General features: G+C 36.8%; 1 protein-coding gene across 1 annotated transcript in view; it reads left to right on the plus strand.

The window, feature by feature from the left end:
- The window catches only part of TRPM7 (transient receptor potential cation channel subfamily M member 7), a 104,375-nt gene continuing 87,219 nt past the window's right edge, over nt 1-17,156 (plus strand). The window contains exon 1 of the mRNA XM_019730656.2: nt 1-316. Within this exon, the coding sequence (XP_019586215.2) occupies nt 314-316 (3 nt within the window). The 5' untranslated portion in view covers nt 1-313. The remainder of the gene's footprint in view (nt 317-17,156) is intronic.

Below are 17,156 nucleotides of genomic sequence, written 5' to 3' on the forward strand. Positions count from 1 at the left end.
GACCCGGCCCCGCGGCGGCTACGCACAAGACGCGCCTCTCACGTGCTCTGTCTCCAGCCCCGTCGCCGGCGGAGGCGGGCGCGGGCGCGTCCCTGTGGCGGGTCACCCGGAGGAGTTGGTCGCACAATTATGAAAGACTCGGCTTCTGCTGCTAGTGCCGGAGCTGAGTTAGTTCTGAGAAGGTTTCCCTGGGCTGTCCTTGTTCGGTGGCCTCTGCTGCCGCCTCCGGAGACGCTTCCCGATAGATGGCTACAGGCCGCGGAGGAGGAGGAGGTGGAGTTGCTGCCCTTCCGGAGTCCGCCCCGTGAGGAGAATGGTACTGGACCCGCGCAGGCCCCGGCGGGGAAATGGTCCTGGGGGTTGCGGGTAGGAAAGGGGGACGACCTGGCCGGCAAGTGTGTACGCAGAGCCACGCTTGCTGGGGCGAAGGACCCCCGAATTGCCTTGAGATTTCCGGGTTTGCCCTGGCGGGACAGGAGTGCAGTTCGTTCGGGGGTGAGGGTCAGGAAGCGGGTAGCAAATCCGGCGCGACAGTTTGTCGCGGGAATCCCCAGTGGAGACCCGGTGCCAGCGAGGGCCCCGAGAGGAGGCAGAGGCGCGAGCTGGGGAGTACCTGGCTGAGCGGAGCGGCCGCAGCGCGCCAGACGCGGCGCTCAGTCTCCAAGCTCCGCATCTCCCAGGAGCGCGATCCTCCTGGCGCCAGTTGCTGGCAGATAAGGGAGCCAAATGCTCTGCTCAAGTTCTGCATGGGGAGGGAAGGCTGCGAGGAAACAAAAAAGGGATAGAGGACACGGGGTTGGAGCTGTGCCGTGTTTGCTGCGCAGCGAGTAGTCCACAGGTACATTTCCCTTTTGGAGCCAAAGGGGAGGGATTTGACGATCTTGTTGGTCGATCTTGCTTGGAATTTTCTAGCAAGATTTAAGGATTTTACTGGGGCGCTTCCGTAGATACCGAGGCGATGTATTGTCTGGATTTATGTCGAGCTACCTCATCCGTTAAACATCCGAGGAGGGTTGATGTTTTAAATCGAAGGTGCAAGAGTTGAGAGAGGGATGCAGTACATTGCAGCTTTCGATAGAGCTTTTTTGTTAAAGCCAAGAATCACATTTGAAGATTTCTTACAAAGAAAGTCATTTTGATCAGGGACTTAAGAGCGGGATAGGTATTTCTGGTCAGTACTTGAACTTGATAGGCTTCATGCAAACAGCTCTCCCTCTGCTGGATTCTGGCAGGTTTACTTTTCTCTAGAATCTAATTCAAGCGCCATACCAATCTGAAACCACGAGTAGTTATGCTTTGATTAAATAGTGCACCTTCCACTGTTTTCGACTTTCTTTGGTAACGTAAAGTCAATAAAAACGCCGTTTTACCTTTTTCCTAATTTTTAAAATACGGGTATGTTAAGTTCGTTTACCGTTGCTAAATTTTTTACTTAAGTGGATTTTAAGGGAATCTATTTTGAGGGGTGAAAGTTGAATCACAGTGCCTTTCGTTTTTAAGAAAAGCAAACCTTTAATGCTGACTCTTAAGTGATGTGTCTAGTTTTCCTTTTTTTGAAGGTAAATAGCATAAATTTGAACATAACCAATTTAGTATTTTGAAAATTTGAAAACATTTTTTTAGATACGTTAGAAAATGGAAATGAAGATGATTCATCATCTTTAAAGCCATTGCTTCCTAATGTTTTATTAAAACAGCTGACTTTCTTTCTAGTGACTTTATACGGAAAGTCTTTAATTTCTTAGTCTTCACTCAGGTGCTCTTCTTAAATCCAGCCTCTTAACATCTTGCTATTTACGTACTTTGACAACTAGCCTTCAAAAATTAAGGTGTGGTCTGAGTTTCTCCTCATTCTACTACTGCCTTTCCATTTATGTCCAGCTTTTTTTATAGCAGATGTGCGCCCCCACGGTACTTAGCACATAGTAAGAACTCAGTATTGAGTTGTAAAAAGCATTCCTGTTGATTTTTACAGGGAGAAATTCTCACTTTAAAATTTGAAATTGAGTCTGAGTTTGTTCTTTACATTGCTTGAGTCCTGACTGCTATTGAGCTGTGTGATTTTCTTTGTTTCGATTAAATTATAGTAAAGCTTTAGGATAACCTAAAACTGAGGTTCTCTGATAATGATACCTCTTCAACTTTTAGGTCAACACTGACCTAAAGTTCATCTAAATATGTTGTATCTACACTGTGTGACTTGTATTTTAAACTCTTTTTTTAGTTAAAGTTTATTGGGGTGACAAGTGTTAGTAAAGTTACATAGGTTTCAGGTGTACAATTCTGTATTACATCGTTGTATTGTAAACTCTTATTTAAGGCATTTGCTTCCCGTAATCAGTTTCTTCTTTGACATTAAAAGAAAGCATACATTTTAAAAAGGTTTAAGACTAAGGAGTCAACTGACCAAAAAAACAAAACAAAACAAATAAAATACCAAGAAACACAAGTTTAAAACTGGAGTGGAATCAAATTTTGTACAAAATTATCTACTGAGGCGACTTGTATTATTTACAGTTAATGTTTAATATATTCCAGGCACTGTAATAGGCCCTGGAGTGGCAAAGATCTGTAAGGCAAGTTTCCCACCTTCTAACAACCCACATTCTAGTTATTTATGAAAGATCTACCGATCCTAAATGGAGGATGCATGCATTATTTCATAAAACATTTAGTGTCTATGTTGCAGGCACTGTGATACTTAATAGTTGTAAAGGGCAATATCAATATGCAAAAAAAACAATAATAGTGTGATACTTACTATTACATAGGTTACTGTGAAGGTATAGGATAATCAGAGACAGAAAGGGAAGTCTGGGTATGCTTGCAAAGGAGCTGATAGTAGTAGAGGAGAGTCTTGTAGAGTCAATAGGAGTTGGAATTAACCACGAATTAGAAGGGGCATTAAACTGGTTTTTAGTCTAAGGGAACTGAGCTTTGGAAGAGAAGAGCATACTTATTTTATTCTGGGAACTACTGTACAAGTATCATACAGGCCTATCTTAGAGATATTTTGGGTTTGTTTGTGGACCGCTGTAATAACGTATCACAATAAAGCAAGTCACAAATTATTTTGGTTTTCCAGTGCATATAAAAGTTATAATTTACAATATACTATAGTCTATTAAGTGTGCAATAATAGCATTATGTCTAAAAAATGTACATACCTTAATTAAATATTGCTAAAAATTGCTAATCATCATCTTAGTCTTCTGCTGGTGGAGACTTTTATCTTCAGTTTGTAAAAAAAAGCCATATTTGCAAAGCATAGTAAAGCAAAATGCAGTAAAACGAGGTATGCCTGTACATAGTCTGGAATGAGTAGAGTATGGGATGATATGGAGCCCTGGTGAGAGTGTTATAAATATAGACAAGGACCAGATTTCTGAGCGCAATGTATATGTCATGCAAGGGGGTTTGGGTTTTATTCTGGAAATATTGGGGATTCACTTAAGGAAACTATAGAGAGTGAATTTATGTGCTGAAACTGAAATAAACTAAATGGGAGTCTATAGCAAAATGATCAAAAATTTTAAGGCTTGAAATAAAGTAGTAGTAGAAAAAAGACAACAGATTAAGATGTTTAGGAGTTAGACTATTCAGAACTTGGTTACTTTTATGGAGTACTGTGCACAAATGTGTGTTGGCAAATATCAGTAAGAACTAGACATAAAATCAAAATGTAATAATTGAAGTCATTACTTAAAATGTGCAAATGTAATACTTGAAGGCATTACTTAAAATGTGATTTTTGTTTTTGATTTTTAAATGAAGGTCTATTGAAGCCAGCACTTGCAAAAATTTGTTGGAGAGTTCTAATTATAGATATTTTTGATCAAGTGCTCTGATATTCTCTCTTTACCATTCTAATATGGGAGATTCAAACATAACAAAGATATAATAAATGAATCACCATATACCCATGACCAATTTCAACAGTTTGAAACATCTAAATTTTTTTTCTTGTTACCCTTCTCAATTCCTCTGAATAACTGAATAACAGTAGTTCCCCCTTATCCTCATGGAATATGTTCCATGACCGCCACTGGATGCCTGAAAGTGTACCAAACCCTATATATACTGTTTTTTTATACATACATCCTATGATAAAGTTTAATTTATAAATTAGTTATTGTAAGAGATGAACAATAACTAATAATAAAATAGAACAATTACAACAATATACTATAATTAAAGTTATGTGAATATGGTACGTCTCTCTCTCCCTTTCTCTCTCTGTCAACTAGCCTGATAACCGAGAGAGCTACTGAGTTACTCATGGGCAGGTAGCATATACAGTGTGGGTATGCTGGACAAAAGAATGATTCCCGTGCTGGTTGGGATGGAGCAGGACAGTGAGAGATTTCATCATGCTACTCAGAATGGCATGCAATTTAAAACTTAAGAATTGTTTATTTCTGGAATTTTCTATTTCATGTTTTCAGACCACAGTTGACTGTGGATATCTGAAACTGTTGAGAGTGAAACTGTAGATAAGGGGGACAGCTGTAATTTAAAAGCAAATACCAGACCTATTTCATCTATAAATACTTCATTGCATGTATCTCTAAAAAGACAAGGACTCTTAACACATCTGCAGTACTATTAGCACACCTAAAATATTAAAAATTATTTAATGTCATTAAATATTCATGTTTTTTTTCCAGTTGGTTTCTTTGAGTTAGGATCCAAAGAATTCCACACAGCATTTGATAAATAAATCTTTTAGTCTTTAGTAGCCCCCTCCTTTTTTTCTTGTCTTGTCATTTACGATTTATTTAGTGAAAAAAATCCAGATTATTTGCGCTGTAGAATTTCTTACAGTTGGATTTTGTTGAATGCATCCATGTAGTGTCCTGTAACATGTTCTCTCTATTTCTTGTGAACTAGGGGTTAATATAAAGACTTGATCAGATTCTAGTTTGATAGACTTGGCTCTTCACCTAAGCATCTTTTCCAAGTCATACTCCTTTATGAGGATCACTATTACCCTGTCTGTCTGTAGAAGGCAGATAATAATCTTTCCTCTACTTGAGCTCAGGAGCAATACTAGGATTAAAGTCTGTGGCACCCTATTTGCCCCTCCTTGCATTATGAAAACATGTTAATAACACTTCATCTATCCAGCTGCCAGACTTCTGGAAACTTCAACCTTTGGAAATCCAGCTCTTCATGGAAAGAAAAAAGCTTTTGAGCTAAGCTGTTATCAGGACAGTAACAACCTTGAGACGAGAGTTCACTGATTGAAATACATGTACAAAGTGAAATTTAGTAGGCTTAGTTACCTACTTTCCTATGACATCTTGGTAGTATATTGGGAATGGCAGAAGGAACGTTATCTCAGAAGCAGACTGTTACTATAAGAAGGAGACTGGGGAAGTATTAACTAGACTAGAAACAGGGCTGTAAATTACCCTTTAGTATGTGAACCAGTTGTGTGCCTTGTCTTGTATAATTTACCATACCCAATACCCAGAAGGTACTTTGACTAAGAAAAGAGTCAATAATAGGCTTTAGGCAAATATTCATAATATTAACAAACATGTATTAGCTTTAGTTGTGGCTATTGATCTAAATTTTTTACATATATCAATTGCATATATTACGCTCAAGAAAACTGAAGTAGACAGTTTTTTTCCTCCATTGTTTATATAAGTAACAGAAAAGCAGAATCACTTACCGAAGGTCATAAGGCTAATTAGTGGTAGAATAGATGTTGACTTGCCAAATTATAGAAACTGGGAGAATGATTTTGATATGCAGGGGCATGTATATTTGTGAGATAGCAGATGACAGGTGTTATGCTAAGCAAAAGAGTTAAGGTCATTGAAAAATGTTACCTTTTTTAAAAAATTTACCATATCTTTTTCAAATGGTATAAAACCTAGCGTTTCCTTTATTACCAAATTTCTATGTAGTAACCTTAGGACAGGTTATTCACAATAACCTTAGATAGGTTATTGTATTTTGACAAAATGCGGAGACTCACTAGTCTGCTGGGATCCTTGAAAAAGTCATTAATTTAAATAGATTTCTGTGATGGGTAGAATTCTTTAATAAAAACCATAGAAACCTGTCATGAATATATCAACAAGGTATATCATCACATTACTCAGAGAATAAGTTAATATGGATTACTTACAATATGAAGGCTCAAATTTTGTGATAGAGTATGTCCTAATATTTTCTTCAGATTTCTCTTTTTCAGATTAATTTTTGTTGCATCATCTGAAACTTCAGTGGTTGTACTAGATATTAATTGATTCAATACAACAGATATATATGATGGTTGAATTAGATATATATGATGGTTCCATTTAATTCAACAGATTCTGTTGTTTTGGAAAAAATATCTTAGGAAACAGGAATAAAAGTGAAGAATTTAAATCGTACTGTTTGACTGTTTAAAAATGTATATAATTGGAGTTCTTTGGCAATTGTTTTCTTTGTTATGGAATTCAAATATATAAAAGTGGATAGATCATAATATAGCAGATATCCATGTGCCTGCCACCCAGCTTAAGAAATGTACCCCATCAAAATCCTATTTCACTTTCCACTTCTGCACACGTAACTATCTTCAGTCTTTACTGTTCTTTTACATGCTTTTATATATAGTGTTGTCACATAGAGTATATACAATATATGGTAGTTTTTTGTTATTTCTAAATTTAACATATGTGGAATTATGTACATCTTTTTATGGACTTTTTTTTTCTTTTTACTTAACATTAGGTTTTGGAGATTTATTCATGTTGATACATGTAAGGCCTAGTTTGTCCCTTTTAACTGCTATATATTATTCCGTTATATAAATATGTTATACGTTGTCCATTTTACTATTGTTGGGCATTTAGGTGGTTTCCAGTTCTTTACAAATAATGATACAAATACTTGTATGTATTATCTTATGTACAAATGTGAGACTTTTCCTAGGATGTATATATCTAGAAGTAGAATTTCTGGGTCATAAGGTAAGTATATCTTCAACTTCATAGATATTGCCAAAGAGTTGATCAAAGTAGTAGTGCTCCCTGTAGATGTATATGAGCCTTCCCATTTTTTTTCCAGCTTCCTTGCCAACACTTAGTTGATTAGGTTATTTTATTTTGTCAGACTCATGAGTATGGAATAGTTCCTCATTGTTTTAATTTGCATGTCCCTGGACACTAACAATGTTGACTGTTATTTCAGGTTACAGGTTTTTGGCTATGGTTGCCTCTTTTCTGGTGAATTGCCTATTTATAACCTTTGCTCAGTTTTGTATTGGCTTATCTTTTCGTGTTTATTCTAGAACTTCTTTATATATCCTGGATACTAATCTTTTGTTGCTCTTATGAGCTGCAAATATCTTTTCCAGTCTATAGCTTTTTAATTTTTTACTTTGGTAATGGTAGGCCATTTACTTATTTTTAGGTTGTTGATGTTATATTGGTTATTAATTTTAGTGTAATAATTTATCAGTATTTTTTTTAAAGCATATACTTTTTCTTATCCTGAGGTCATAAAGTTATTTATTTACTGGTAGAAGTTTAAAGTTTTGCTTTTCACACTTTGAATTTAGTAATCCATCTAGTATTCATTTTTTGATTTAGTGTTATAGTTCCTATACATATAGTATAATAGTTCGTATTTTGTCCTGGTTTGTATTTCTCCATCACATAACAAGTTTCCTGAAATGCAAGTTTCTGTTTCTAAGCATTTTATTCCTTTGTTCTGTCTTCTCCTTTGTCAATATATTTATTTTGATTTTTTAACAATCTTAGGTGTCTAGATAAAATTTCTTTACTTAGCATAAGAAATTTAAAATGTTTGATTTTTTTCCCGCCAACTGCTTATCTTTTTCATCCTAAAAAGATGAGTTTTGCTCCCTTTTCATTTTACTAATAATTCTTTATGTTAAAGTGAATTATTCTAAGTAAGAATTTCCTCTAGATTACCTGAGGAAAAAATTACTACTGTTTGAACTAAATTGAAGTTGGCCACTTTTTAGGCTGAGTATGCCTAGTCTTCAATTATTTAATATCTCGGGCTCCATAGTATGGCATGATGGCAATTGCTTACACTTCTCTTTATCAAACATTTTCTATCCCACAAATCTGAGGCAATATTTGATGACTGTTCAACAATCAGGATAGCATTCTCTATGAGGTCAGCGGGAAAGCAAAACCAACAGAAAATAAGATTGGATGTAGTAGGACTCTCTTTACAAACATAGTCATGGTCTGAATTTGATTCAGTTCAATTTTTTAATATATTAATATAAAACTTTATCAAACTATTTGTTATTCCACAGAGGCTTTTCAATAGTGTCTTTAAAATCCTCTCACAGGGTTTACATCTGAATTATCAATAATATCTAATTATTAGTTAATTAGGTAAGTAGCTGGCAGCCACTGAAAGTAAGAACAAAACTCTAGGGCTTATAAGAGTGCCAGAAGATCAGATGAATTGGACTCTGATAGCGGGCATTAGAGAGTGCCAGTGTATTTCAACATTTTGCTTTGGGCTAGCCTTAATTTTTTTGTCATTGTCTGCCATTATTGGCAGGCATGTTGACCTGTGTACAGATTTATCACATAACTTGAAATTTCTAGGTCTGTAGTGTTATTTAATTTTTTAAGCATATGCATTTTATTGGTTGACAGCCCCCTTTTTAATTTGATTGCCCTTTCTTTTGAGTATGGGTTACATTTTCCTGCTTTTTCTTATATCTAGTAATAATTTTGGGTTGTACCACAGATGATGTATTATGTAATAGAGATTCTGGGTTCTGTTATAATCTTCTGAAGACTGTTAGTTTTTTTTTAAGTTGTTATGAACTGAATGTTTGTGTCCCCCCGTAATTAAGTGTTGTACCTCTAAATTAAACCAAATGTGATGGTATTTGGAGATGCGGCCTTTGGGAGATAATCAGGGTTAGATGAGGTTGTGAGGGGTAAGGCCCTTATAAGCAGAGACACCAGAGAGCTTGCTCTCTCTCTCCACCATGTGAGGACACAGTGAGAAGATAGCTATATGCAACCCACGGATAGCACTCTCACCAGACACCAACCCTGCTGGCACCTTGATCTTGTATTCCAGTCTCTGGAACTGTAAGAAAATAAAGTTTGGTTCTTTAAGTCAACCAGTCTTACGGTATTGCAATGGCAGCCCGAGCAGACTAAGATAGTAGTTGATTAACTTGGCTGTACTCAAATTCCAAACTCCGTCTCCCTCCGTGGGCAGCAAAAATATATGCTCAGTTGTTTCATTCTTAACTGGGCTGCTTGGAGTCTGCCCCACGTATACATACTTCGTCGGGCAGCCAGGGATTTGAGCAGAATTAATATGCAGCCTTTAGGGCTCCCTTTCTGTGACACTCTCCTTTGCAGGATTTTTTTCTCACCACTTTCCAGCTGCTGTTGTCACCTTGAACTTGGTATTCTGGTTCTTCAAGCCAAAAGACTGGGATTTCGATTGGAGTTTTAGCTGCTTGGTAGGTGTTGAGTGGGGCCTGTCCTCAGTCAAAAAGCCTTAAAAATGGGAAACTCAAGACGCCATGCTGTTTCTTTTTTAAGTGGAGACTAATTTCTGCCTGCTTTTCTTTGCTCTTCAGTACTGTTAACTTGTCATTTTTTTGGTTTTTATTTTGTCCAGAGTTTATGGTTATTATCTGAGGGAGGGTTAGTTCAATAGAACCACCATGGATGGAAGCTCCTTACTAATATTAACATATAGAACCATAGAGTATATTTAGTTGTAAAAATAGATTGATTTCCACATGTTACTTTGAAGCAGAATTTTTAAGCAATCTTAACTTTTTTCCCAAGTTTTGCCATTAGCATCTAGGCAGGAAGGATGTTCAGTTACTAATTTGTTTGGAGAGTAGGATGTAGTTAGAAGGTTTATTGATAATGTATGTTCCCCTACTGCTGGTAGACAGATAGGAAGAATTTATAGTTTATGGAATTTTGAAGCATTATTGAGATTTGACTGTGCGCCAGGCATCGTGCTAAAACACCTTGCATGCATCATTTTGTTTAATCTTCAGAGCAACATTGTGAGATACTGTTATTCTATTTTACAGGTCAGGAAACAAGTTCAGAAATGTACTTAAGGTTGCATAGATAATAAACAACAAAGCTAGAATTCTAACTCAGGTTCATCTGACTCCGGAATCTGTGCTCTTTTCCTCTTGGGCTACCATTCTGTGATTATAGTTTTTATTTTACCTAGAACATTTAAGTTTAGGAATTTTCAGATTTGTGTTTGTAGAGTGCCATCTCTTGGTAAAATTCAGTAATGCAGCCTAGTAAAAGCAGGAGAAATATAAAATTAGGAATGTATATGTGTATTTATAATCCAGGGCATGTTGAATTGGGTAATTGATGGCAGAGCAGAAACTCAAAAACCCAAAAATTATAGAAACCTACCATTGTGAAGTATTTACAACTCTCAGCTGGGGTATGTGACTATCAGGTATGTAAAGCCAATTCTTAATGTAATAAATGAATGCCACAAACAGCAAGAATGCTGTGTATGGGGAGAGTATGTTTACATGTGATGGTTGCACAAGCAGAATGAGAGGCAGTAGGCCCTTGAAATAAACAACATTGTGAATAAGATAGAGGGAGCTGTAGGAGATAATCTTAAAACATGCTAATATCATTGTATGTCCCTGTAGGCACAAAATCTAGTAGAAGTTTGTGAACCTCGGAGTGACGTGATTTAAGTGACTTATCAAACAGTTTTGCTAAAGTTTTGGATGGATGTGCCAGTTAGAAAACTACTATGGAAGATTCGAGGTTATAAAGAGACAGTACTGGCTATTTATAACAAGAATAATAAAATGAAACTAATGAGCAGGATTTGTTCTAGGTTCTGAAATCCAACATCCATGTTTTGAGCAGTTTTATGCTTTATAATATACTCAACAAAAATGTGTACTGAAAGTGACTGAAATGTCTTAGCTTGGTAGTGATTGGAAAAGACTTATTGCTGGAACAAAGCTGGGTGTAAGTACTTAAACACTAGATTTTTTTGCTTTGTGGTGTTTAGCTTTTATGGTTACACGTGGCTTATTTAAATGCTTTTTCTATTGAAATGCCTGCAGGAAAAATAACTATTAATGTACATCAAAAAAACTTTAGCCCCACTTCCCCTCCCCCCCATTGAAAAGCAGCTCTTGACTTTACACGAAGATAGTGCAGAAAGTGAAGAAGGAAACCCCTGTCCCTCCCAAAGCCAAATCCAAAGCAAATGCTTTGAAGGCAAAGAAAGCAGAGCTGAAAGGCATCCACAGCCACAAAAAAGGAAAATCAGCATATCACCCACCTTCCGAAGGCCCAAGACACTGCGGCTCGGAAGGCAGCCCAAATATCCTCGGAAGAGCACCCCAGGAGAAACAAGCTCGACCACTCTGCCATCATCAAGTTCCCCCTGACGACTTACTCAGCCATGAAGAAGATAGAAGACAACATACACTTGTGTTCATTGTGGATGTCAAGGCCAACACGCACCAGATCCGACAGGCTGGGAAGAAGCTCTGTGACATTGACAAGGCCAAGGTCAACACCCTGATCAGGCCTGATGGAGAGAAGAAGGCATGTGTTTGACGGGTTCCTGACTAGGATGCTTTGGATGTTGCCAACAAAATTGGGATTATCTAAATAGTCCAGCTGGCTAATTCTAAGTATAAAAATTTTTCACTGTGAAAAAAAAAACTCTTAATACAAGGGTTTACTGGAATTGTAGAACTGGGTAGAAGGGACATTAGTGTCCAATAAACAGTGTAAAGGAAGAATCTGACGGACTTGGCACATGCTTGTTGGATTGAATTGACTCAGTGGGAATGAGAAAGATCCATGTTTTTGTGAGATTTAGCTTTTGTGGGTTAGCAAACTATGCCACATGGACCAGATCTGGCCAAGGCCTGTTTTGAATGGCCTTGAGCTAAGAATGGTTCTTACTTTTTTTTAAGGGTTAAAAAACAGAACACAGACTATGTGACAGAGATAGTAGGTGTCCAGAAAACCTAAAATGTTTGCCATCTGGCCTTTCATAGAAGAAAATGTGCTGATCCCCCATTTAGATTATAGCCATACTTCCCTAAAAAGTGGGGGTATTAAAGGAAGTTATCAATTTAGGGGAAAGGTGTTCATTTAGGACCCAATAAGTTGCACATGTTGTTTGAAATAATTTTAGAGGTGAATTTGAAGAAAAGATGAAGAACCGGGACTATATTAATAATCAGTCTCTGTTTATTTTTTTTATAAGGCATTATGGTACACTAAAGAATTTGGAAATTATCTGTTGTATTCATTCCTTTACCCTGTTCCATGACCCTATTGCCCCTTCCCAAAAGACTGGGGTGGCTCTGGTTTACTTATATTTGTCTCCCTGCTAGATTAATCTCTCTAAAGAGAGCGCTGATCATTTCTTATGTTAAATGGTACTTAGGATTCAGTTTTCTTCCATGTATAATTATCTCTTAAATAAAAATGTTGTGAAAATACTTTTATTTGCAATTAGTAGGAAGGCATAAGCTATGAAAAGTATATACTTATGATTCATTTTTATGAGTATTTCAGTTAACAAATATCCAAAGTTTGGCAAGCCAGTATTTAGGCTTAATTGCTATAGAGCAGTCATTTTGAAATGTATTTATCTAATTCCTCCATCACTATACCATCCCCACCCTGGTTTCATTAACTATAGAGTTGCTTTAGGCAGGCTATTGCTAAAGAGCAGGATAGGAGAAAGAAAAGGGGGAAAGCTAATACTGATTAGCAATAGGTAGTAATTAACAATACCTTTTAGGAGAGGTATGTTAGCCCTTCTGTTCTTTTTATTTTTCTCCACGTTCAAAAAATTTTATACAAGAGTGATCACATAGGAATTTACCTTTTGAAAGTAATTGATATATTTCCACTTATTGGTTTCAAGAAATATGTAAGAAAGGTGGCTTCGGGGTGGCTGGGTGGCTCAGTTGGTTAGAGCGTGTGCGAGCTCTTAACAGTAGGGTTGCCGGTTCAATTCCTGCATGGGATGGTGGACTGTGTCCCCTGCAACTAAGATTGAAAACAGCGACTGGACTTGGAGCTGAGCTGCGCCCTCCACAACTAGATTGAAGGACAACGACTTGGAGCTGATGGGCCCTGGAGAAACACACTGTCCCCCAATAATTTTTTTTTTTTAAAGTGGCTTATTTAAAGCAAATCAAGTGACTTTTGAAATGTTTGCCTAAATTTCTCTTAAAATGTCAGTAGAGGCTTTGGAGTCAGGGCAAACTGTTAGCTGTATGACTTTGGGCAATTCCCTAGCTTCTTAGTCCTACTAAGTCTGTGCATCTGTAATGTGGGAATACTAATAGTACCTAACTCATAGGATTACTGTGAGCATAGACTAAGTTAACGTATACAAACTATTTAGAATAGTGCCTGGTAAACACTGTATCTACTAATAAAGTTGTCTGTTATTATCTGCACTTTGGCAAAGGGTTTCCAAAAGATACAATGTAAACTATGTTTTTAGGCAACATTTTTCTCTGCGACAGTGGGTAAATTATATGTGAATTGGGAAACTATGAGTATCTAATAAGAAAGAAGTCATAGCTTTGGGTTTCCCTGTGTACGGTGACTCCTGTTATTGGGCATATCCCTTGTGGGGACCTTGGAAACTATGTATATGATGATGTTATCAGGAATATTGGCTTTTGGCAGATCCTGTACCTGCTCAGTGTGTATCTTGTCATCTTGCACTTGAGCTGTCTGCTGAATGGTTGATTTAAGGACTCTCACCAATGAGGGACAGTTGATGCTGCCTTGTTGGCGGTCTGTGACCTCTGATTTGTTTTTCTTAGGCTGGTTCCAAGAGTGACCTATAGTGTTGTGGGAGTCTTTATCTCTAGTTGAGCCTAAGAAGAACCCTCTGGTAGGCTTAGTACTCCTTTGACCTCCATGTGTTGTATAAAGCAGTTTATAAACAACCACTATCTTTAGGAAGTTGCCATTTGAAAACATGCTTTAAGGTGTTTTATAAGTATAAACTTACAACTATAATAGAAGGTAATTTCTGGAATGTTCTACATCTGACCTATCATAAATTGACAATATTTTAAGTTTTTTTCTTCATATTTTGCTAATGCATACCCACATGTGGATTTTTTTTTTTTTTAATCCTGCTTGGGAATTGGGTTTTCAAAATCTGCGGATTGGAGTTTTTCATCAGTTCTGGGAAATTCTCATCATCTCTGTAAACATGGCGTCTACCCATGCTTTCCCCTTTCTCCTTCTGGGACTCTGATTAAACATACATTTGACTTCCTCAGTTGTTGGTTTAGTTTTATAATCACCACAATCCAGTTTTAGAAACCTTCCATCACCTCACAAAGTTCCCTTATACTTGTTTGCAGTTTATCCTTGCTCTCACTCTCAGCCCCAGGCTATTACTAAACTTACTCTTTCTGTGGTTTTGCCTTTTCTAGAAATTTCATGTGAATGGAATTATATAATCTTATGTGCTGGGCTTTTTCTGTTCAGCATAATGTTTTTGACGTTCAGCAATGTTGCGTGTTATTTTTAGCTTGTCCCTCTTTATTGCTAAGTATTATACCATTGTATGGATATTTCACTTCATTGGCTATTATAAATAATGTTTCTGTGAACATTCAAGTACAAGTCTTTGTGTGGATATATTTTCATTTTTCGAAGATACTTAGGAGTTTTGCTGTTTCATACATAAGTTTACGTTTATTAATAAACAATAAGACTTCTCCTTAAGTGTTTATTTCATTTTGCAGTCCTGCTAGGAAAGTATGAGAGTTCCAGTTTGTACATTCTTGCCAGTACTTGGTATTGTCAGCCTTTGATTTATAGCCCTTCTAGTGGTTGTGAAGTAGGATCTCATTGTGGGTTTAAATTTGTTTTTCCCTAATAACCAATGAAGTTGGTCAATAAGCATCTTTTAATACGCTTATTTTACCAAATAAACTTATTTGATATCCTCTTTGGTGAAATGTCTTTTCTCCATTTGCTGATTGGATTGATTGGCTGTTTTTACTGTTGGGTTTTCAGAGTTCTTTATATTAGTGAATATTAAGTCCTATATCAATATATGTTGCAGGGTGGAGTAATCTATAAATTCCATCAGGTAAAACTGGCCAGTAGAATGGTTTAAGTCTATTCTGTCCTTGCTGGTTTTCTGCCTAATTGTCCTATCAAGAGAAGGTGGAGGAAAAAAGGAGGATGTAAATTCCGTGTTTCCCCAAAAATAAAACCTAGCTGGGCAATTATCTCTAATGCGTCTTTTGGAGCAAAAATTAATATAAGACCCGGTCTTATTTTACTATAATGTAAGACCGGGTCTAATATAATATAATATAATATAATATAATATAATATAATATAATATAATAGCGGGTCTTACATAGTGTAATGTAATGTAATACCCGCTCTTATATTGATTTTTGCTCCAAAAGACGCGTTAGAGCCGATTGCCTGGCTAGGTCTTACTTTCGGGGAAACATGGTTGTACAAGGTTGCATTTCATAGTACTTATCTACTCCCATATATTCCCAAGTCCTGCCTGTAGGTGAGGAAGAAACTTTCTTCTACCCTCAAGGTTCTTTCAGGTCTAATTATACATGAAACAGATTAATAAGAGAAAAATAACCACATTTAATACATACGTGTGCATGGAATCCCACATAAATGAAAGAGTCAGAGACCCAACATACATGAGAGGTTCAAAGACAGAAAGGGAAAGTGAGGTATATATGACATTCTGAGTTAGCGATGAGGTCGGATGCTTTGGGGTGTCAGAGGGGAGGCAGGTCATTCGCAGGATGATGAGAAGAGCAGATGTTCAGTAATTAGAAGTTTGCCCTGCCCTATATATAGGTCATAGAAAGTTATTTCTGGTGATAACTCTTACTATGGGCAAGGGCCCTAATTTAAATTCTTTAAGGGAGAGGTAAAAGTTTCTTGTTAGCCTGCAGGGTCTTGATTACCTTTAGCTCAAAATAATTCACATGCCCAAGTGGCATATTTTGGAGAGGCCTGTTCTGAACCCCTACATCGCCTAGACTCCTTCCTTTTTTGTCAAGTACTTGTCATTTAACAGGGCTTCTTAAAGAGTTCTTCTGTATCCTTAATTAACAAATTTGTTCATGCTGTGTTCACCTTTTACCCATCTTTCATTTATATTGTAGGTTTCAGGTGTATGCTGATAAACTGGAAATAATTTAGTTAAATAAAAACTTTATATAGTTGGTACTAAAGCAATCTGAGTACTTCTTAATGCATCTATATTTCCATTATTTCAGTAGGTTATTTGAACCCATACGTTAAGTGACTAGTTCTAGTATCTGATTTTGGTGGACTTCATTACCATAGTATGAGACATAGCATGAGTCTTTGCCAGTTGTTTCCAAATAGCTCACAGGGAGAAATTCCAAACAAATTTTCTCTCTCTGTATACTGTCTATATCTGAATTTCATTAATTAATAAATGAACAACTAGTAAGCAAATAGCAATAAGTACAATTATTAATCTGCCTTTTTTTTTTTTGCAAACCAGTTCTAGTTTTTCTAAAAGAGAGAAGTACCATTTTAAATGACAGATCACAGTATAATTTCAGAGCTGCCCCTAAATCCTGCATTTTTTAATAATAGGAACATAATGAAAATTTCATGAATTTAAAGCAGTAATAGATTAGGTTGGTTTTGGTAGAAATTCAGCCTCACATCATCATGTGTCAGCAGCACTACCAAATGTGGTTTTTGTTTTCAAGTTACAAGCAAAAGTCCTATGAATAAATGTTTTGTCCTTTCAGTTACTGATGCTCTGCCTAGCTTCAGTGTATGGTTGTGGAGTGGGAGAAGGGGCCAGGATAGGAATAATATACCAACAGTTTAACTCAACATGGCCAGAACTTTTGGTTTTCTGGATAATGCTCTAAATACAATCCTGGGGATGGTTCCATGCTCTATAGTTGCATAAGGGAATGGGTGGCATGAAGGGAGCTAGCATTTTTAAATAGTGTAAGCTTCATTGAAAAGATGAAATTTGTTCAAAGACTTGAAGGAGTTGGTAGAATGGAAAATAATGAGGTAGGATGCAGAAATGCAGACACTAGAATCTTAAAGATTCTTGTAAGGACTTTGTCTTTTGTA

Source organism: Rhinolophus sinicus, linkage group LG03 (assembly GCF_036562045.2).
Source record: "Rhinolophus sinicus isolate RSC01 linkage group LG03, ASM3656204v1, whole genome shotgun sequence".
In the NCBI taxonomy this organism is placed as follows: Eukaryota; Metazoa; Chordata; class Mammalia; order Chiroptera; family Rhinolophidae; genus Rhinolophus; species Rhinolophus sinicus.